Source organism: Anabrus simplex, chromosome 1, assembly GCF_040414725.1.
Source record: "Anabrus simplex isolate iqAnaSimp1 chromosome 1, ASM4041472v1, whole genome shotgun sequence".
Taxonomy (NCBI): Eukaryota; Metazoa; Arthropoda; class Insecta; order Orthoptera; family Tettigoniidae; genus Anabrus; species Anabrus simplex.
This window is the reverse complement of record NC_090265.1, coordinates 1,294,569,220-1,294,593,389: the sequence shown is the minus strand read 5'-3', so window position 1 is coordinate 1,294,593,389 and position 24,170 is coordinate 1,294,569,220. Positions and strand designations below refer to the sequence as shown.

Below are 24,170 nucleotides of genomic sequence, written 5' to 3'. Positions count from 1 at the left end.
CTGTCTATTCTGACAACAATAATTCGTTCACTATGCTGGTCATAGTAGCTTACACACTACCCTACTTTCTTATTCATTATTAAACCAACTCCTGCATTTCTCATGTTTGATATTGTGTTGATAATTTTGTAGTTGCCTGATGAAAAATCCTGCTCTTCCTGCCAACATACTTCACTATACCAACTACATCTAACTTTAGTCTATCCATTCCCCTCCTCAGATTCTCTAATCTATCACAATGATTCAAACTTTTAACATTCCACATTCTGACTCGCAGAATGTCAGTATTCATCTTGCTGATTGATTGCCCACTCCTGTGTAGTCCCCACTCGGAGATCTAAATGGGGACTATTTTGTCTCTGGATTATTTTACATGGGAGGAAGTCATCATCAGTACATCATTCATACAGAGAGAGCTGCATGTCTTCAGGAGTTAGTTACAGCTATAGATTTCCGTTGCTTTCAGCCGTGTAGCAGTATCAACACAGATAAGTCATGTTAAATACTATATTATTACAAGGCCATATCAGTCAATCATTCAGACTGCCGCTCTTGCAATTTCTGAAAGGCTGCTACCCCACTTTCTATGAACCATTCGTTAGTCTGGTCTATTGACAGATACCCCTCCAATATGGTTGCACTTATCGTTTGGCTATCTACTTCATTGGGATGCACAAGCCTCCCTACCGTGGCAAGGTCACATAGTTCGCAGGGGAAAAACTTAATTGTCTTTATATTAAGCTCAACAAGAAAGGATCTAAAGGATATAAACTGTATGCTTACTAAAATAATTTTATGTGGCTATTTCTAGCCGGGTGCAGCCCTTCTAAGGCAGACCCTCCGATGAGGGTGGGTAGCATCTTCCATGTGTAGGTAACTGCGTGTTATTGTGGTGGAGGGTAGTGTTTTGTGTGATGTGTCAGTTGCAGGGATGTTGGAATTAACCAATGAAGGTTAAAATCCCTGACCCGGCTGGGAATCGAACCTGGGACCCTCTGAACCGAAGGCCAGTACACTGACCATTCAGCCAACAAGTCGGACTATGATTACTTATCAATATTAATTCAAAACTGCCAGCTTTGTTGGAAGATAAACATACATTTCAAGTTCATTTGCCATCATATACTGGGTGATTCGAAGATCTGGCACCATAAAAAAACTGTTACTAGTGCAAATAGTGTAAAATGGATAGAGGGAAAAATTGTTGGAAATATGTTGTTATTCATTCCATGAATATGCTTGTAAACAAGTTCAAATGAAAAAAGAAATCTTGTTATGCCCTCAGCATCCTACCTCTGTGACCCCACAAATTCAAAACCCCCACAAAATAAAATCAGCCAAGATTACTTAGTACACCCTATGCCACAGCAACAGTGGACACACCCGGGATGGGCAATGTATAATATACTAGGTAATGCGTGGATGGGTCTGTTGAACACGTGTTTCTGTAACTCATGGCCTAGGACAGTTAGTGCATTTTTGGTATGATGCAATCCTGCATTCTGTGCATGTTGGGGGAGTGCTACAGTCATCAGTTAATCGGACAGCAAGCAATTATTTATACAATTGGGCAGAAAACAGAAATGGTTCTCATCCATGTAACAGATATGAGTCAATGAGAAGCAGCAGAAGAATACTACAAGGGCCATTTTCATAAACGTTAGCCACAACACTTACTGCGATGTTTCAAGGCCACAGACCACATACACAACAGACCACACTCAGGAGAGCCCCATACAGCAACAGGGGAGTCAAAATCAGCTGATCTGCTAACAAAACTGATAGCCAATGATTGACTGAATGGCCTTGTAATAATATTTAACATGGCTTATCTGTGTTGATACTGCTACATGGCTGAAATAAATGGAAAACTACAGCTGTAACTAACTCCCAAGGACATGCAGCTCTGTATGAATAATGTACTGATGGTGACTTCCTCTCAGGTAAAATATTCCAGAGGCAAAACAGTCCCCCATTCAGATCTCTGAGTGGGGACTACAGAGGAGTGGACAATCAACCAGCAAGATGAATACTGACATTCTGCGAGTCAGAGCGTGGAATGTTAAAAGTTTGAATCATTGTGGTCGGTTAGAGAATCTGAGGAGGGGAATGGATAGACTCAAGTTAGATGTAGTTAGTACAGTGAAGTACTGTACATTGGCAGGAAGAGCAGGATTTTTCATCAGGCAACTACAAAATTATAGACACAAAATCAAACATGGAAAATGCAGGAGATAGTTCAGTAATAAATAAGAAAATAGGGTAGCGTGTAAGCTACTATGACCAGCATAGTGAACAAATTATTGTTGTCAAGATAACACCAAGCCAGTGCCCACTTTAATAGTGCCGGTGTATATGCCTACTAGTTCAGCAGATGATAAAGATGGACTCAATAAAGAAGGCGGCACAGGAGGGTGGTATCAGTGAAGCTTCTGTGTTCAGGATACAATCGTCTAATTGTTTCCATTCCCATCACACACATTTTATGGAAATTCTTCATGATGGTGCCACTGATAAATGGGTGGAGTTCAGCATGTGGTTTGATGGAAGGCATTGACACCAGGGGAACCTTGAAAGTTATATTCTGTTCAGCAACAACATCTGCTTCCATCTAAATGGAATAGTCAATAGACATAATGCCCCATATTGAGCACATTAAAATCACTATCTAGCTGTAGAGGCACATCATCAGACAGACCTAAGGTTAAATGTGTGCTGTGATGTGCAGTATTGGAGATGTTCTCATTGGCCCCATATTTCTGAATGACAGGCTCACTGACATGTGAAAAAACCCATCATTTTGAGGTTACTCGGTCTAGAAAGCCAAGAATAACGGCCGAGAGGATTTGTCGTGCTGACCACATGACACCTCATAATCTGCAGGCCTTTGGACTGCGCAGAGGTCACTTGGTAGTTCAAGGCCCTTCAAGAGCTGTAGTGCCATGGGGTTTGGGCATTTCGAGATTACACTGTGGCCTTATTTGGATGATCTTCTCCTGACATAAAGATGTGGGGAGTTTCTTCCAACAGGATGGAGCTCTCCCTGCACTTTGTATGTACCAGTAGCTGGATGCGGTTATTCCTAACTGATGGATTGGTTGTTCCAGTGGAATGGCTGCTTAGATCATCAGATCTGACAACACTAGACTACTTCCTCCTGGGCACCTCAAGTCTGCTGTGTATGCCAACAGGCCCCCAAACATTAATCACACTACCGGACAACATTTGGAGAGCCTGAAATATTAAGGAATGTATGCATTGTTTTCTCCATCAAGTTTGGATGCATTATCAGCAGGGTGGAAGCCTATTTGAACAATCTCTCTTAGTGTACATGCAGAAATAATCATGGCATATGGCAGGTGCTGTGGTATATGTGTTACAGTACCTCATTGTTCTCAAGTCTGTAGTGTTAATTGGTACTCTGTCCAACTCATTGGCTGAATGGTCAGCATACTGGCCTTCGGTTCAGAGGGTCCCAGGTTCGATTCCCGGTCGGGTCAGGGATTTTAACCTTCATTGGTTCATTCCAATGGCCCGGGGGCTGGGTGTTTGTACTGTCCCCAACATCCCTGCAACTCACACACCACACATAACACTGTCCTCCACCACAATAATACACAGTTACCTACACATGGCAGATGCCACCCACCCTCATCGAAGGGTCTGCCTTACAAGGGCTGCACTCGGCTAGAAATAGCCACACGAAATTATTATTATTATTGGTACTCTTGCAGTGGTAATTGTGTCCAGCTCTTTGGCTGAACGATCAACATAGTGGCCTTCAGTTCAGAGAGATCAATTCCTGGTTGGGCTATGAATTTTAATTGTGCATGGTTAATTCTGTCTCTTAAAACTGGCCAAAACAAAATGTAGCTTCCTCTGAAGTCTCATTCTCATTTATGGTTGTGACACTACTGAGGTACTGAGTAATGGCATTCAGAGCACTATTTGTAAGACTGAGTGTTATGAATAGCGCTATTCATGGGGTCAGTCATGCTGTAATAGCATTTTCAGGCTTAGGGAGGAAACCAATGGCAAACTACCTCACTTCTCATCCTACCTAGTATCAAATGGCTAATTTTGGCACTGTCATTGGTTTTTGTGGTCTCCCTGTAACCTCATAACCTTTGGTGGTGTTATTTGACAATCCAACAAGCCTTTGGATTGACGACCTAAGAGATGGTTAATTCCTCTAGCTTGAGGACTGGATATTTGTGTTTGTATTAATGCACACCTCTTCATCTACACACAGCATACCATACTAGCAACCACCACAGGAACACACAACAGTGAATACATTCCTCCACATATTGTTGATGCCAGGAAGGGCATCCAGCCATATAAATGGGCCAAATTCACACATTGTACTGACCCTAATATATTAGGAGAAGGCCAGGAAGAAGAATAGGCAGTGTTAAATATGTATGTGTTTGTCACTGTATGAATGCCTGTAGTGTCAATTGGTACTATTACATGGCATCCTTTGCTTTTTTTCTGTGATGGATATCAGTGACTGGGACATAGACAGAGTCTCATTTGAATGTGTTTTCAAGTACATTAAAGTTGAATAGGTAACCACATTTTTCCTAACAGCTTGCTGCTCTTTCAATTCTTCAGTATCATTTCTAGTAGCAATGCTGTCCTATGGTGCCAGACTTCTAAATCACTTTATATACAGTACTGTATATTCACTGGTGTTCACTGAAAATCTTGTTTCTGTTTTGTAGATTGTCTGTCATGCAGGAATGTTCTATGGTGTCTTGTATTCACCGGTTGTGGTATTAACTACATGGTCCGTACAAATTTAAATATTGCCATTGTAGCAATGGTCTTAGCTGGAAACACAACTACATCACAATATCAAGAAGCTACAAGACAATCTTTAAATATTACTAATAATAGAGTACATGTTGGGTCACTGGTGCCAGAGGTAAGTAAAATTAAAGACAGAGGAACTAGATTCTTACATAGGCTACTATCTTTATTTCCGTGGTAAATGCCTTTAATTTCCTGCTCTAGAATTCTTTTTACTTCCATTTAGGATTTTTGCAATTCTAATAAAAATGTCAGCTGAAGTTTTTACTTAAGTACGGTATATTGTGAAAGAAGTCATCTTCACCAAAGAATCACATATTTTCTTACTACTAGTATTCTTACTATTAGTATTAGGTGCATGATGTAGCCTTTGAAGGGAATTTTGGAAACCAATGTGTGTTTATTACAGTAATATCCATCAATGAGCAGAAAATGACTGGATCATTTCACATTTACCTGAAATTCAGAATTGGAGAAGCATTAGTAAAAACTAATTTGCAAATAAGATAAAATCATGTGCATTATGTAAGGTATGTGTACACAGAATATTTACCTAGATGCTATATGGGATACAGCACTAAATCCAGATCAATGATTATTGATTGATTAAAACCTTATTCTCATCCATAATGAACATACGGTACCATGCACTGTAAGTAAATTGCTTATTTTTTTAAACTACTGATGTTGACATTTTCTCCCTCTCTATAACATTTTCAGAGAATTCAGTACCTGTAATATTTAAGTAATAAAATGAGTATATACATAGGCTAATATATTGTGTGTAATGTGTCTAAAGGTCTTGGTGGAGGTAGATGGAGCTACCTATACTTACTGACCCGAGCATACAAAGCCCAATTGCCATTCGTTTCCATATTTGTCTTTAATTTAAACAAACACCACTCATTCACTGGGTGGCATAAGGATTCAACTACTTATAAAAAATACAGTAGGTCACAGCACTAATTGGAAACTACTTATGTTGCCCATAATTGTATACAGTGTCAGGCAAAGCTCTGAGTAAAATGGCTGCCAGCAGTTTGTCCAGCAATGACACTGCAGAGATTTTAATCAATTCTGGATCAGAAATGGAAGATAGTGATTCAGAAGCAGAAAATTATAGTCTAGAATGGAATGCAGGTATATGTAAATTTATTTAGTAAATATATCATTGTTGCACCTGCAAAAACTGCTATGTGAAATATTTCAGCTTAGAACTTTGGCTGGTAGGTTCTCAACTTGTGTAAATCTTAACAATCACCAATATAAGTTAGTTTAATGTAGTCTTATTAATAAAGATGAATATAGTATTGTAAAGGTGGAACATTTGTTGTTAAGATTTTCGCAAGTTGATCCTTTTTGGCAATACAGGTTCAAATATGCAATTTATCATGTGCAATGGTAAGGTTCTGTGTGAGTAATGTCAAAGTATTCTTGCTCTTGATGATATACAGTATGTGCTGCAGGTCTGTATTTCTCCCACAATGTTGTCACATAGCAGTTTTCACAGCTTCAACAGCGATATTTTGTTTCATCCTAAATATCAATTTGGTTATCTTGTCACGACTAGATCTATCACCTATTGCAAATGATTACAATTTATGATTTTTATATACGTTTATATTACAGGTTATGAAGAAGAAGAGAAGATGAAGATGAAGAGGAGGAAATGTGGAATGAAGAAAAGAGAATAATTCTAGGCCTTCAACCACGCATACCAATGGGGCCCTTAGGCCTAGACAGCTACATCCTACAGCAGAGTTTTCTTGGATTGAAGACTATGACAGCCAGACTTACCAGTATTTGAAGAAGACTGTAATAGAAAGTTAATGTGAATAGTGACAGTTGGTTGATGGACTGCTTCTCATTATTCTTTAATGAGAATGTGATGAAGTGAATCAAAATAGAAACCAATCACTTTGATGCAGCAACATTTTTAGAGTTGAACCATAGAGGACAACTGGTCTATGTCTTCCCAAGTGCTTCCGAAAATTCCATTCCAGACAGGATCACTCAATTAAAAGCTAGGAATGGCACTGTACTTGAATTTTTCTGATCCTGCTGATGTGAATGATATATTGTAACTATATAACAGAGTTTATCTTTTCCTATTTCTCATTTATCTTATCATTTTCATATATAAGCAATAATAAATGTTTTAAAATTATGGTATTAATAAGAACATTTTTCAAAAATTATTTTGAGAAGGTTCTTGATATTATATTTAAAGATGAAATAGCTCATTGGAAAGAGGAAAGATTATTTGTTAACATAAATAGAAGCACATAGTAGTAATTTATTTCAATTATCTTTCAGTGAAAACCTGAACTTAAATATCCTCATACCAAACACAACTAAAATGAGCAGTGTGGGAAGTGTTAAGACATTCAGATCTAAATGCTAATGCATTTGCTTGATTACTTTAACAAAAAAATAAAAGGAAGATTTATAAACTTTGTAGTTATAACATAAGAAGCAAAATCCTTTCAATTCAGTCAAATAGTTCTTAAGATAAAGCTGACGCTTCATCTGAACCATTATGTGTGACAAATAACTCTATATCCAGACAACAATTCAACTACGGTATGTTACTTCCTGTGCAACTCAGGGACACATTAGGATACTGAAACTGCCAAGTCGATGAGCTCAAGTAAGGGACAGAGATCTTATTCATAATTGTTTATTTATATATAAAGTATACTAGCCTGCTGCCATTTCCTGATGGATTCAGTAAATTTGCAACTGTCTCTTGGCACAGGCCAGAACAATATGTAGCTTCCACAAAATTCCCAGTCTCGCCCATGGCTGTGACAGTGTGGAAGTTGGTAGGGTATGGGTGGTGCTGAGTAATGACATTCGGAGTATGACCAGTGCATCTGAGTGTTGTGAAAGGTGTTAGGGTAAACTGTCAGTCATGTTGCAATAACACTTTTAGCCCAGGGAGGAAAGCAATGGCAAACTACCTCACTACTCATCTTGCCTAGTATGCCTCATCTTGGTGTCGCCATCAGTTTTTGTAGTTTTCCAATTACTGCATAACCTTTGATGGTGCTATTTGAGGATCCAACCAGCCTCTGGGCTGATGACCTAACAGACTGATACAGTACACTGGCTCATTTTGGATGTAAGACTGGATACCTTCCTGATACACATGATTTTTCAGGTGAAAATACCAACCCTGGATCAACTGTTAATTGAATCTTGGCCCTCCAGGTGGATCGCTAGCACAAAACCATTATGCTCTCTATTTTAAAAATATATATACATACAATTTGTTTGCCTGTCTGGTGGCATGATCATTAAGTCTTCAAGTCTATATGATTTGACACTGTGATTAGATGATTCGAGTCCCATTGGTTGAAAAAATGTTCACTGTCAGAACATTGGTCAGCAGGGTAGAAAAATTGGTGGTATACAATTTTTCATCATATTGCATACCAAAAGCCTGGATTCAATTCCAAACCTCTCTGCAGTGTTCATATGGAGTGAGGGAATATGACAATGTTGATGGTAATTTGTCCAGCAGATGGAGACGTTAAGCCTTAAGCGGACCACTTGGTGCTGGCACGGGGTTTCACCTTTTCCCTTTCTACTATCATATATCACGTCTTCCATTTCAACTCTAAACTCCTTTGATGACGGTGACATCAGGAAGGATATCTGGTCATAAAAACTCGCTACAAAGATTCATCTCACTTCATACAGAAACGGGATAAGGGTTGGACATACACCCATACATTTTTTTTTTTTTTTACGTCACACCAACACAGATAGGTTGTATGGCGATGGTGGGATAGGAAGGGCTTAGGAGTGGGAAGGAAATGCCTGTGGCCATAATATAAGGTATCTCCCCAGCATATGCCTGGTGTAAAAATAGGAAACCACAGAAACCATCTTCAGGGCTGTTAACAATGGGGTTCGAACCCACTATTTCCCAGATGCAAATTCACAGCTGCACACTTCTAACCATACATACATATAAATTTGTCATTAATGTGATTAAAAAGTTAACTTGTGTTCTCACCCTGAGGTGGTGCAGGTCTTTCTAGGCACACATCCAAAGGAGGTGAGCAGCACGTACCATTTCATCCACATACCAGTCCTCCTGCCATTCTTAAATCCCTGGCAATACTGGAAATCCAACCTGGGCCTCTGAGGATGGCAGCTAATAGTGCTAACCATTACACTACAGAGGCGGACATTAATGTGATGAGGCATTAGCTTTCTAGGTTATAATGGTCTCACAAATCTAGAGTTCAGATTCATAGTAAAGAATGGTTTATAGTTTAATTACTCTATTTTCACTGCCTTTAAGTGAATTAATTTATTTGTTCTCTCTGTTACAAATCTATCCACTTGTAGCCCCAATATAACTGGAATGAATATGAGCAAGGACAAGTGTTGGGAGCATTCTTCTGGACTTACTGGATGGGCCAGCTACCTGGTGGAATACTGGCACAAAAATATGGCACAAAGAAAGTATTTGGATTCAGCAACTTATTCATGTGTTTGGCTACTTTTCTCATCCCTTGGTGTTCAAAAATGAATGTTCTGGCACTGATTGCCCTCAGAATGCTTCAGGGTCTTGTAGGTGTAAGTACAAAGCTTTCACATTTGAAATATATGTAAATAAAGCAGAAATAATCACAATAATAATAAAGTTCCATGTAATTTAGTTATAAGAAGACAGGATTCTTTTTTCCATTGATTAATAACATGTCGCTTGGTAGATCATTGCCCTTCAGGGTTGTTGCACCATGGGGTTTGATTTAATAACATTATGCTAGACACTGTTTATTATTAAATATGCACTTTCTATGCATTGTTTGCTCATCAATGCAATAGTAAATGTTACATATGACATTTCTTTATTTATTTGAATGTGAATATATTTTTCTTTTACATTGTCTGATTGAAAGTATGTGGACACCCATTTGTACACATAAACTAGAACCTAGATGTTACTACAACCACCACTGTTGCTATAAAAGGCAGCTTGAGGGCTCAAAGTTGTTGCTCCTAGGAAACTAAGAATATAAATTGGAACATTTATAAAAAGAAGGGTTAAACAAAAGACAGGTCAGTGTGGGAAGAGAGAAGTGACAGTGGCACCTGCCGAATCACAATCATTTTGTTAAATTAACGTAAAAATGGCATAAATAGTACATTAGATTGTTATGGCCATATCATAACTCTTATTTTCCACAACTCAATACAAAGTAAGAAAATCATTAGAAACCAGTTTCTTCTTCTTCTTCTCTTCTTAATTTCCCATTTCCAGCTTCCTGGTTTGGGTTATGAATCAAAGACTTCCATCATTGCATGTCTCTCCACCACTACTTTCCTTTCTTGAGTACATATTCCCCTCTTCTCTATGCACTCCCTCACTTTATTTGTCCATCTTTGTCATTTTCTTGGCCTTTCTGTTGTTTCTATCATCCTATCCTGAAGTTTCAAGGTTCCTGTCCTGTTTTCTGATTTCCTCATTTCTAACTAACCTTTCTGGTCTTGCCTTCGATGCTCCTTAGGAATTTCATCTCTGCTGCCTGTATTCTGCTCTCTTCTCTTTTTGTTGTTGTCGTCCATGTTCCAGCAGCATATGTTAGTATGGGTTCATAATAAAATACGTTACCAGTTGTTTTTGAAGCGAAAATTTTGTCAGCAGCAAACATTCCATATACAGCATTAGAAAATCAACACAACATCTACATTTACAAATGAGAGAAGGATCAATGATCTCATCATTTCCTACTTGTTTCCTTAATTTTCTGCTCTTAGATTTCCTATCTGAATAACAAACACTCACAATTTTGGAAATTGCAACACCTTGAAGGAAGGCTGAAAAATATGTGAAACTTCCAGTAAATATAATGCAGGGTATGAGAAGTAAGTGATTAAACTTACAGAGCAATTCTACATTCCTAGGCTCAGTAGTGCCCTCTCAACTGTCACATATTAGGCATGTAAACAGAGGGCTATTGAGGAACCAAGCAATTAGTGTATCTGAGTCAACAGGCTGTAAACCTTCTTACAAGATTCTCTATACCTCATCATACTAACAGGGCTCAGTATAAACAAAGAAAAGAGTTTAATTGGGAATGAATGTTTGGCCTACATTAAGAGAGACTTTTGTATGATGATATTCCTGCTTATATCAGACAAAATGACACAACATTGATGTGAGTGTGGAAGCAATAGACTGAAGAGAACTGGACACAGTGAAAATCTAGCAGTGAATCGTGAACTGCAATGACACCATGGATTGACAGACATCTCTGTGCAACAGAGTTGCAAAAGCTAAGAGGGACCTGGAGATTAAGAAACACAGGCAATCAATAGAAAATTATTAGTGAAATTAGGAAGAAAAAAAAAAAATAGTAAAGATATTCAGCTAGAAGTGAATGGTGCAGTAGTTATCAGTCTATCCTAGGTTTCTATGGTATGTAACGACTAGAGCCCGGAAGTTAGGCAAGATGCCTTTTTAATTTGGGTGAATATTTCGAAGTATCACGTAGAGTCAAACGTGTTTCCGTACATTTGGGAGAGGTAGGACGAGTTATTATTTTGCCTTTGTTGCCTATTTTAGCTTCTGTAGTGTATCTGAAAGTTCAATGCTCCTATTTTGCCTTTTTAAGTCGTTGTGGATATTTTCTGTTGTTATTTATGTATAAAAATGAATTTAAAAAAGAATATAATTCCAATGTACTGTATTTAAAATGAAGAAAAAACATTTTAACTTAATAAATAAATAAATAAATAAATAAATAAATAAATAAATAAATAAATAAATAAATAAATAAATAAATAAATAAATAAATAAATAAATAAATAAATAAATAAATAAATAAATAAATAAATAACACTTACATGAACGATATATATTACACAAATCTCTACTGTAAACTCGACAAGCCAAATAGTGGAGAGTGTTGCCAGGTCCCGTCCTTGCTACGTAGAATTAAGTGCTGGTAGTAATTATTGTTTTACTAGGAAGAACAACTTGGTAACCACCCTCTTTTAACACTAATCAGAAGGAAAATGGAAGAGGTCCGATATTTCGAAAAATGAAGTTATCAGCAAAAGAAAGGAAAGTACCACGAAGAGCGCAAAAATGAAAAACTCCCTATGCCTCGCAAATCTCATACCATCGGGGTCGGAACAGAGCAAGAGTTGACCAAGTGAGGTAAGAGCGAGGAACCTGACACAACACCAGACTCAGTTGGGGGAACCGTGGTCGCCAAACCATACCCCCAAGTTGAGAGGCCCTGGTCCTCCTTTGAGTTACCTACTCTTAGGACAGATAAGGGATACCATTGACGTTATTCTGTCATCCCCACCCACGGAGGGCGATGAAAGATTAAGTACTAAAATGTGATGCAGATGTTTGTTACACAGCTTACGTTAAAGCATCTTTATTATTTTAATGCCCATTTTTGTCATTATAAATGCCTATTTTAATTATTTTACTGCCTATTTCCTAAATGTTAAGTGCTTATTTGCTAGCCTGTTTTAGCAAAAATAAATACCTGAACTTCCGAGCTCTAGTAATGACCTACAGTGGCACTCGTTGCAACTTGTTTTGGTTTCACAAAATAGGAATGCTTTCCACGTATATTAGTCTGAACTTTGAATCATCAGTTTTAGTAATATGTAGAATAAATTTGCTTCTGTTCTCATGACTCCTTCATGGTTTGCAATTTTCATAAACACGAGTGAATATTAACTACTCACTAAATGAGTACATTCTTTTGTTTCTAAGAAGTTCAGTTGATTTTCTTATGGCTTATATTATTCAGTTCTTTCAATCTAGTCAAAGCTATAATTTCTATCTTGAAGGTATAACAACTTTTTGGAGCACTATATTACACTGCTTCCTGCAAGTAACTTTATTTCAACAGGGATTGGCCTGGCCATCTTTACATGATATGACTGCAAAATGGATCCCACCTAATGAACGCAGCAAATTTGTAACAGCGTATATGGGTGAGTAGATCAGAACATTGTTTCTACAGCAGTCAATAAACTTTTATTTTTTACAGATGTAGTGACTAACAGGCCTCTTATTCATATATTTACTTAGAAGTAGCCAATAAGAAAAATATTCACCACCATTAATATGATGAATGTATACTAGTATTATATTAGTATTATACTCACCAGTATTAACCAAATGATTCTTGTTCATTATCACTTGAAAATATCTTACAAAATATTACTTAAATATATAAATGTTCATGAAACATTAGTGTTTACTGCATGCTTTAACACTGCAAACCATGCAAAGTACAAAATATTATACAAAGTAAGAAGAATAACCACAAAAATTTGAAGTTACCATAAAATCTATGTCACAGTGCTATATTGTCACTTATTTTACATACAGGGAGCTCTGTTGGTGCTGCTCTTACTTATCCTTTGTGTGGTCTCATTATCTACTATTGTGGATGGAGAGCTGTGTTCTATATCACTGGGACTATTGGCGTTGTTTGGGCTGTTGCCTGGTGGAAATTTGTACATGATTCACCTGCTGATCATCCATACATCTCAGGCAGGGAATTACGATACATTCAAAGTTCGCTTTATGAAAGTGTCTCAAAGAAGAAGGTAATATTTCATTATATTTTGTTGCTTCTTGCTTGGTAGAATCCCATAATAGTGTTAAACTTAAGATACCACTAGAAAATTGGTTCTGGCAAATTTTATAACATCTAAAAAGGAAATATTAAACTGTTCATTGTTAAACTGAAAGATTTGTGTTTATGCTTAATGTTTCTTGAATGATAATTTTTATTTATTTATGTACTTACTTATTTAGATATTCAAGCCACTCTATACATATACAGTCATCTTTATATCCATAGTTTTTGAATATCAACCTGTTACTTTGCTTTGTACTGGACAGGAAAAATGACAGCCTATATTGGGTTCACTATAATTTTGTTTGTTCGTCTCTCTGTTTGCTTGTCTGTTACATCATCTTAGGAAAACAGTTACAAACTATTTTGTTCTGCACATTTTTCTGGTATAGTGATAAACAAGAGAAATAACAGTGGCTGTTTTGTGAAAATTTAAGTAGTCAAAGAACCTACGACTAGCTACAGTATACAAAGAGTTGCTATGAAGATCATCCTGGCAATGTTTTAAAGGCTTTGTACACCTGTCGGTACTTTTTCCTGTACAAACCAAGTATCAGGGTGTATCTAAATTATATCAACAAAAATCAGGAATGCTCTTCATTGATGGCACAATCGAATTGGCAGAGAAATGTTTTCTATTCGAGAAAATGAAGTTACTTCTCAGCACACAATTCAAATTGACAAACTTACCATATTTGCTGTGCTTCAGAGAAGGGCAGTAAAGTGGGCTGATAACGTTCCACGCAAATGCACAAGTTTCTTCGATCGACTTGCACAGGCAATATCCACAACTTATTTATTAAGCAGCCATAATTGCACACACACACACACACACACACACACACACACACACACACACACACACACACACACACACACACACACACACACACACACACACACACAACAAAAGAACACACAATAGGTCTAATTAAAATGCACAATGCATCTGATGATTTGTTCTTATGTCTCGTGGTCTCAGAAAAGTTTTTTTTTTTTTTTACAATTGGCTTTACATTGCAGTGACACAGATAGGTCTTCTGGTGATGATGAGACAGGAAAGGTCTAGGAATGGCAAGGGAGTGGCCATGGCTTTAAGATAGAGACCCAGCATTTGACTGGTGTGAAAATGGGAAACCACAGAAAACCATCTTCAGGGCTACCGACAGTGGGGCTCGAACCTACTGTCTTCCAAATGCAAGCTCATAGCTACGCCCTCCTAACCACACAGCCAACTCCCTTGGTGTAACATTCTTTATTATTTAACATGCGCGAAGATGCATCACTGCCACCACACGATCATGCATTCATTTACTCACAACATGGTAAAGTAATGAAATACTGAAAGAAAGAAACAATATCCCCAATGGTTTGATTACAGTAAATGATTATAGTAAATGTTCAATATTCCTCGGCCGGGCTGAGTGGCTCATACGGTTGAGGCGCTCCTGACCCCAACTTGGAAGGTTCGATCCTGGGTCAGTCCGGTGGTATTTGAAGGTGCTCAAATACGTCAGCTTCATGTTGGTAGATTTACTGGCATGTAAAAGAACTCCCATGGGATTAAATTCTGGCACCTTGGCATCTCCAAAAACCGCAAAGGTAGTTAGTGCGACATAAAACAAATAACATTAAAATAACATTATTACAATATTCCTTGCTTCTTCTTCGATCTCCATGTAACAGGAAATGTCCATGGGAATTAAACTGACCAAGCGCGAAGGCCATACAACTGGCCCACCATGGCTTACTCATCTCTCTGGACAATGATCATTTAAGTGCTGTGTGATATGGTGAGTGAAATGCATTGGAGTGTCATTATGACACAGCCACATTCACTGCCGAATACCCAGAGGAACATCTTCCAATAATCTAGGCAGTGATTCTACTAAGAAACAATATCATTCCTCACCATTCAGGCAAGGTGGAAGGACATGCGGCCTAATTAAATAGTCACCAACTATGTCGGCCCAAATATTAACACTAAACCAATGATGAAATGTGCACACTACTGTCACATCGAGGTTTTCTTCTGCCCTCCTTCACGCAGTCACCTGCCAATGGACACAAAGGTTGAATGACAAGGTTAGCGCAATTAGGGTTTCAGATGTCTTTCCTCCCTTTGCCATTTGCTGTGCCATAAACTAGGTGCGTATCAACTACTTCTTTGTTGGTGTACCGAAACAGAGCCATTCTCACCAATTTATACCGCAAACTTAGCAGCCGATATGCACAGAACAGCCTACTGGGGGTGGGAAGGGACTGCACAAAAAAAATGAGAAACTTGTGCATTCACGCGGAAAATTATCACCCTACTTCCCCTTCCTTCCCTCAAACACAGCAGCAGGCAGTGGTAGGTGTTCTGGCTCAACAGTTACGGCGAGTTTGTCAATTTCAATCATTCGCCTGGTAGTAACAAAGTAGCCTCATTTTCTCAAAAGAAAAATTTTCTCCGGACATAATCATCAAAGTCGAAATGGTGTAGCAGTCGTTGTTCCACAGAAGTTATGCAGCGCAGTCATTGGATACTATCCAGTTAATGACAGAATTATTTCCATCAAGATAAATTCAACACCTTGTAAATTAAATATTGCCCCTGAAGATGAGATAGACGAATTCTACAGTCAATTGGAATGCTTTATTGATAACATTCCTCAAAGAGAAGTTCTCATCATTCAAGGTGACTTCAATGCTAAGATTGGTGACGTGTCATCCGATAACCACCTTAGTGTACATGTTGGTCCATATGGGCTTGGGACTAGAAATGATAGAGGAGAGTGTCTTCTGCAATTCTGTATAGATAAGAAAATGGTTGTTACCAATACACTCTTTCAACATCACCCTCGCCGCCGATATACGTGGAGACAGGGTACGAAATCAAACTGATTTTATCCTGATCAGAAGTCATTGAAAATCATCTGTTTTAAGTAGCAGAAGTTACCCTGGGGCTGAATGTGGTTCAGACCATGTCCTCGTCATCATGAGAATGCGACTAAAACTCAAAACCACAACAAAGGTACGGGAAATGAAATTTGATGATAGAGCTCTATGTAGCTTCAGCGAGGCTATTCATCCCAAACTACAGTCATTAGGAATAAATCCCACTGAGACTGCAGATTTGGTATGGAACAACTTGAAGACTGCTGTGAGTAGTGCAAGCAAGGAAATACATGGGCAGAATTCATTTCCTTAGGAAGCCATGGTTAAGCACCAAAACTTTGAGCCTAAGAGAGGAAAGGAAACAGCTAAAAAGAAACAATTATGAAACTGATGAATATTTAAAAATGCACGCATCACTATCTTGGAAAATTCAAAAGCAGTGCAGACTTGATAACGCAAACCAGATTCATGAAATCTGTGAAGAGATTGAACTGCATAAGCAACACTGTCAACCTCGTGATCTCTTTATGAAGGTAAAGAAAATTAGCAGCGACTTCAAGCTCCGCTCATGGGTTGCGGAAGATGAAGATGGGACCCTCATTGGAGAGAAACAACTGGCCATTGAAAGATGGAAAAGATACTATGAAAATCTATATGCAGATGCGACCACCAGAAATGTTTGCAAAAAGTACAAACCTAATCAATCTAACTCTGAACCAGAACCTTCAGTATTGAGGAGAGAAGTAGAAGATGCAATTAAACACCTAAAGAATCATAAAGCACCAGGAAGTGATGGCATTACTGGGGAAATGATTAAGGAAATGGGAGAAGAAGGGGTACGTTTAATGCACTTCATCTGTAACAAGATATGGAACAGTGGTGTATGGCCACAAGACTGGCTCATTTCCATCTTCATTCCACTTCACAAAAATAGGATCACCAAGGAACTGTGGGAATTATTGAACCATCTCACTAATATCACATGCAAGTAAAATATTATTGCATATCATAAATGAACGTTTGAAACCTTACATTAGATATCAGCTCCCGTCAGAACAGGCTGGCTTTGTCAAGGGAAGAGGAACAAGAGAACAGATTCTAAATATACATCAGTTGGTTGAAAAGGCACATGAATTCAACATTCCTTTGTTTCTGTGCTTCATTGACTACCAAAAGGCCTTGGTATGATTAATTATTCCTAAATGAAGCCGTGTATAACCATTATGGTAATGTCATTTTTTATTCTTTTTGCAAGAGTTAATTAAAATTAAACACACTTACTTGATTCATTAATATGAGGGTGGGCCTGCTTAACCAAGAACAGCTACCTTACATCCAGTTCAATGTTTGTTACTTTTAGCTGTAAGTTGGAATCAATACTTACTTTATTTCTGTATTTGTTTTTTATGTACCTACATAAGTGAAGAAAACACACTCTCACATAGATAAGTTGTGCTAAATGGATTTCTGATCCAGAGTTATGACTTAGATTTTCTGGAAAAGAATCCTTGAAATCTGATATTAGGCTCTCACATTGTTCAATTGTATCATTCACTAGTTCAGGATGTACTTGTACTATTTCATTTTCCCTCATGAAACTGTGCAAGAATGAAAACAATGACACTGTCTCTTCATTGTGGGACACTTCCTCAAGACTGGAAGCATGCAGATGTAGTTCCTTTCTTCAGGAAAAGGAATAATAATAATAATAATAATAATAATAATAATAATAATAATAATAATAATAATAATAATAATAATAATAATAATAATAATAATAATAATAATAATAATAATAATAATAATAATAATAATAATAATGCAGTAATCAAACCTGAAGCATTATATACCTCAGAAACCTTAATCATTGGTTGCGGATCTTTAACCAAAGACATTGAGAAACAAGAAAGGAAAATTCTACAAAAAATTTTTGGCCCAGTTTGTATAGATGGAATATGGAGGAAAAAATCATCCCAGGAGATATATTGTCATTCTGAAAAAATTTCTCACACTTTTCAGAAAAGACAATTGAAATTTTATGGACACATTATCAGAATGAACACTAACAGGCTAACTAAAAGAATTCTCAAGCTGGCCCTTTCGTTAAAAACCAAGAACAGCTGGCTTCGTGAAACTGAAATAGATCTCCAGGAAATCAACATCTCAGAAGACATTGTACAGGACAGATGTAAATTCAGAACCAAAATCGACAATCACTACTTTGAAGACAAACCCAACACCAGAGCTACTATAACTTGGACAGAAAAACGAAGGAAGAAGCTCAGCGAGAGGCTGAAGAGGTTTTGGGAGGAAAAGAAGGCCAACACATCAGCTAAGCAAGTTCAACCGTGCTCCTGAGTAGGGCATAACGATGTATATAAAAAAAAAAAAATAATAATAAAGTTTGTCCAACCCTTGTCCTGTTTCTCTACAGGATCGGGTATGAGGTAAGATAAATCTGTTGTGGCAGGTTTTTTATGACTGGATGACCTTCCTGACGTCAACCTCATCAGACGAGTCAATGAGCAGAAATGAATGACGTGATATATGATATTAGGAAGGGAGAGGGTGAAACCTGGTGCCGGCACATGGCCTACTCCTGTCGAATAGCACCAAGAGGTCTGTTCAAGGCTTAACGTCCCCATCCGATGGACGAATCAGCATCAACAGAGTCATATGCCCTCCCTCCATATGAGCACTGTGGAGAGGTTTGGAATTTAATCCAGGCTTTTGGCATGCAATATAGTGATTAGAAATTGTATACCACCACCTCCCCTACCATGCTGGCCAACATTCTGATGGTGAAATTTTTTTTGACCAACGGGACTTGAACCAGCTAATTACGGTGTCAGACCGTTTAGACTTCAACGCCTGAACAATCATAGCCACCAGGCAGGCTAATAATAATAATAATAAAAACCAAACCAAACCCCATGGCACTACAGCCCTTGAAGGGCCTTGGCCTACCAAGCGACCGCTGCTCAGCCTGAAGGCCTGCAGATTACGAGGTGTCGTGTGGTCAGCACGACGAATCCTCACGGCCGTTATTCTTGGCTTTCTAGACCGGAATAATAATAATAATAATAATAATAATAATAATAATAATAATAATAATTCTGTGTAACATAAAGCAACTTATAACAAAAATTAAAAATCCTACTGAGAGAACATATGGCTGTCAACTCTGCACATTCACTATCCTGTCTCTTAAACATTAGCACATAATCACAATGAGAGTATCCACCTCTGTAGCGTAATGGTTAGTGTTACTAGCTGCCGTCCTCAGGGGCCCAAGTTTGATTCCCGGTACTCCCAGAAATTTAAGAATGGCTGGAGGGCTGTTATTTGGTTGAAATGGTACATGCAACTCACATCAACTGGGGTGTGCCTGAAAAGAGCTGCGCTACTTTGGGATTAGGACACGAGTTTACAATGAGAGTGGGAATTCTCATGTTCTATTAACCGCTGATTTCCATGCTTCCAGTCATTGAAGCCAGTTGTTGCAAATTGGGATGTCCTTCCAAAGAGTACATGGAGCACAAAAACATATTGTTGGCTGCAGGAATAAACCAGTTATTCATGTTTCATAATGTCTCCATTTATGTGCTTTCTTTGAAAAGCACTTTTCTCAGAAATCGCTAATTGTCTGGATACATCTGCATAGAATTACAGAAATTTTGGTGTTTGAGAGAACAATTCACTTTCTCTCTCTGTTTCTCCTCTGATAATCTGCAATAATCGGAGCCACTTACCGTAATGGTTTTCGACCATTGTAGGCATTGTACGTAGGTTGAGTCGTAAGTCATGGCAACTATTTTTTTTTCTTGCGAACAGGAGACAACACAGAAAATCTAAGATGTGCATTTGGAAACGTATGGTATGTACTTGCATATGATGCCACTAGATGGTGTATGTAAACAACAGTGTGGGTCTAAGCATGCCCCCAAGTTCAGTGTGTGAGTGAGAGTGTCACAAAATGGAAGTCAACAAGCAGGAGCAACGATTGTACATTAAAATAGCAGTTCTCCATGGCAGAAATGTACGCCAATGCCATGCAGAGCTGCGGGAAGCATTAAGTGTGTATGCCATGCCCTATAGAACAGTGGCAAGGTGGGTGGAGACATTCAAACGGGGTAAAGTATCAACTGCTGATTTGCCTCACACAGGCAATTCACTGTCCATGGACAAAGATTTACAGATAATGGTCCAGATCTTTTGGACAATGCCATAATCCTACACAATAACACAACAGCTCACACAGCAGCCAGCGTTTAGCGTTGCTTACAATGGTGGGGATGGGAGTTCTTCCACACCTGCCTTATTCACCTGATCTGAGTCCATGTGACTATGATCTAATCCCCAAAGTTAAGAAGTCATAATGTGGACAACAGTTTGCTAACAAAGAGGACATCTTAACAGCATTTTGGGGAGAGGCGTCACATGTTAGCGATACACATGCAGCGGATGGTATTCAGCGCCTGCCCCACCACTGGCAATGCACAGTGGAAACCTTGGGTGATTATTTCGAAGATCTGTAACCTGTGGAGACCTGTCCTTTGTACGTAGTCTTGCATATTTGCTGTATATACCATAATAAAACAATGTTTACCAATGGCCTGTGTTCTGTCACTTTCCTAAGAGAATCCCCTGAAGTCAGAATTTGTCTTCAGGCACTTTGGATATATACATGCCCTATGTTTTCAAATGCATATCTTAGATTTTCCGTGTTGTCTCCTGTTCGCGAGGAAAAAAATAGTTGCCATGACTTATGACTCGACCCTCGTATAACACAAAAAACACTTAATAAAACTCTCACAAAATGAAAAAAGTGGCTTTGACTTTCACGAACTTCTCCGGAACTCTTGGTATTGTGGGAATTTAGTGGCCTTCTCGATTTACTGAACACCAGGCAATTGTTCCTAGGTGGTGCTGATTTACTGCCCACTTGACTAAGTTGCAGCCCGAAGTCATCTTCATACCCATACACAGAACCAAAGGGGCTGTGTTTCAACATTGTGGGGGTATTTATAATATTATTACTGACAGCTTTCACATACGCAGAACAAAAATTCCATTTTCCGTGTCAGGAGATTTCACTTTTGAATACCAAGAAAGTGCACGCATTCTAAAAACTCGTATTCAAACAATTAGACCTTTCCACTTTTGCCAGCCCATAAATTTGCCATCCTGGTCCTGGGCCCATAAGGCCCATGCCTAAATATGGCTCTGGCTATAGTAGTCTAGAAAGAAGGTAATTCCCCCACTAAAAATGCACTCAAATTTAAAAAAACACACACACATACTTATTCTTTCTTTGCACAATAGCAACTGTTACCTTCCTTCTATTATAACACACACCATTATAATAAAAGGGATATTGCTGGTGGTACATGATCTTGCCGCTAGGGGTTCATCCTAGTTCAGTCTCTCCCAAGCACTCTGTTGATAAAGCTTTCACTCGCAAACAGATGTTCGCTCGTCTCTGTGTAAAACTAGGATGGGATAATATAAAATAAGTTCTGTCTCTTCTTTGGTCTAAATTTTTAAAAATTGTTATTTGTGCATCGGTCATTTCAAGAATAAGAAGGATACACAATTCTTAAATTTCTGTCATGTCTGCCTGTCTGTCTATCTGACATCACAAGAAAATGGCTGAATAGAATTTAATGAAAAATTGTATTTAAGGACAAAAGAGAAGGCACTACAATCTAGGCTATAGATAATTTTATTCAAGCTGGATAAAATAGTAGTTTAGAGGAAGGTCTAAAAATATGTTCTCAAATATCTCCATTAACAGCAATGGTCCTGACACAGTAAAGGCTACATAGCAAAAATTGTAGAAAACAAAATTCCAACCTAATACCCAGTACAAGTTGATCCTAGGATGCATAATAATGGAAAAACTCATGATTGTGTACTTTTTATTTATTTCCTGTATCCTACCCTTGTTAATGTTAAAAGTACATTAGGTAGCTGCTTGCTTTCTACTCTGTCAGCTGAGGCATGTATCCTGGTGGATCCTAGGATGGAATTTTTATTTGAAAATTGCTTGGCATCAGAAAGGGCCAGAAACCCAAAATGAGCCAGAGAGGCTGTAGTGACCCCAGATATAACTGGACTGAGCTGAATAAAGCTTTAAGAGTTCCACATTTCTCAGTTTCAAGTATTGGTAGCCCAGCTCTGAACTTCAATTCCTTTGAAACAAGTACTGTATCCTTCACTCAAATATTTATAGTGACAAAATTTTTGTATTATTGATCTTGCATTAAACTAAATAAAATCAGTGACTTTATATTTTTCACAGCTACCTATACCATGGTTAAGGATAGTACTTTCTGGACCATTGTGGATTCTTATAGCAGCACACTGGGGTTGTCTGTGGGGTATGTTCACTCTTTTAACTCAAGCACCAACATATTTCCAGAATGTCCATGGATGGAGTATTCGTATGGTAAGAATATAAACAATATCTATATAGATAAAATCGTAATGACCATGTGTCTGTACATTGACTATTTTGGCAAAATTCCTGGTCAGTTATCTGTTTCAGGTGTAATAACAACCTTCTGTATATTTTTTTTAGCTTTGGTGCCTGTTTGTACGTTTGTCTATAACTTGAAAACTACTGGATATATTTCTACCAAAGGTCATATTTAGGGCCAATATTGTTTCTGAATCCCTAAACTGACTGGGGGTTTATATAAATCCAAAACTGTGATTTTGCACTCCCACATAATATACACAGCCAAACTTAATGGAAGTCTACCTAGCTTAATGAAAATCAATTTCTAAACCTTTTTCTCATGTGCATCATTTTGATACAAGGATTAATAAGGGAGATATCATTCTTCTTCTTAAGATGCCATCTCCGAGCGGAGGTTGGCGATCTGCATAACTAGCTTTGATCTTGACAGCGCAGAATGAAATGCCACTTCTGAAGTACAGCAGTGCCATCTTTGAAGGTTTTCAGCCATGAATTTCTTCTTCTCCCAACAGATCTCTTCCCCTGTATCTTTCTTTCGATAATAAGCTGTAATAACTGATACCTCTCACCTCTCATGATATGTCCTAGGTATTGTGTTTTCCTCTCTGTTTTATGGTGAGCAGTGGTTCTTTTTGCTTTTTCATCTGACTAAGGACCTTGACATTTGAGATTTTCATTACCCAAGATATCCGCAAGAGATGGCGATACAGGTGCATTTCGAAGGCATCAGTATGTTTTTCTATGATTGGATTCAGAGTCCAGCTTTCACATCCATATAGGAGAACAGAAAATATGTAGCAGCGTATCATACGAATTCGTAGCTGGAGACTGATATCTGACCTCACAAAGAATTTCTTCATGGTAATGAATTTGTATCCTGCCTGCTCAATTCTAGATATTATCTCTTGTTCCGAGTTACATTGGTCACCCAAGATGGTACCCAGTTATTTGAAAGAAGACACTTGCTCAACTATTTTATCTTTTATTGTGAGATTTGTCCAAATTGTGTTTTTAGAGAACATCATCAGTTTCATCTTTGAGGGGTTAACATATAATTCAAACTCTTCACTGTGCTGAACTAAAGAGTCTATCATGCACTGAAGGGCAGGCATGTCATCAGCTATGACTACAGTATCATCTGCATACCTGATGTTGTTGATGATTATCCTGTTCATTTTGATCCCACCATAGTCTGCCAATGTTTCTTTAAAGATTGCCTCTGAGTAAATGTTAAACAACAGAGATGACAGTACATGACCCTGGCGGATGCCCTTGCTGATCAAAGCTGTTTCTGAAGTTCGTTGATAAGTTTTGACATCTGCAAACTGATGCAAGTATAGGTTACTGATTATATG

The 24,170-nt window shown here is 38.1% G+C and overlaps 1 protein-coding gene across 1 annotated transcript in view; it reads left to right on the top strand.

Moving 5' to 3' along the window:
* LOC136858760 (sialin) overlaps window positions 1-24,170 on the top strand; it is a 104,943-nt gene that overhangs the window by 17,988 nt on the left and 62,785 nt on the right. Inside the window, exons 2-6 of the mRNA XM_068225739.1 lie at window positions 4,728-4,930; window positions 9,178-9,408; window positions 12,714-12,798; window positions 13,199-13,419; window positions 22,636-22,782. Of these exons, the coding sequence (XP_068081840.1) occupies window positions 4,728-4,930; window positions 9,178-9,408; window positions 12,714-12,798; window positions 13,199-13,419; window positions 22,636-22,782 (887 nt within the window). The remainder of the gene's footprint in view (window positions 1-4,727; window positions 4,931-9,177; window positions 9,409-12,713; window positions 12,799-13,198; window positions 13,420-22,635; window positions 22,783-24,170) is intronic.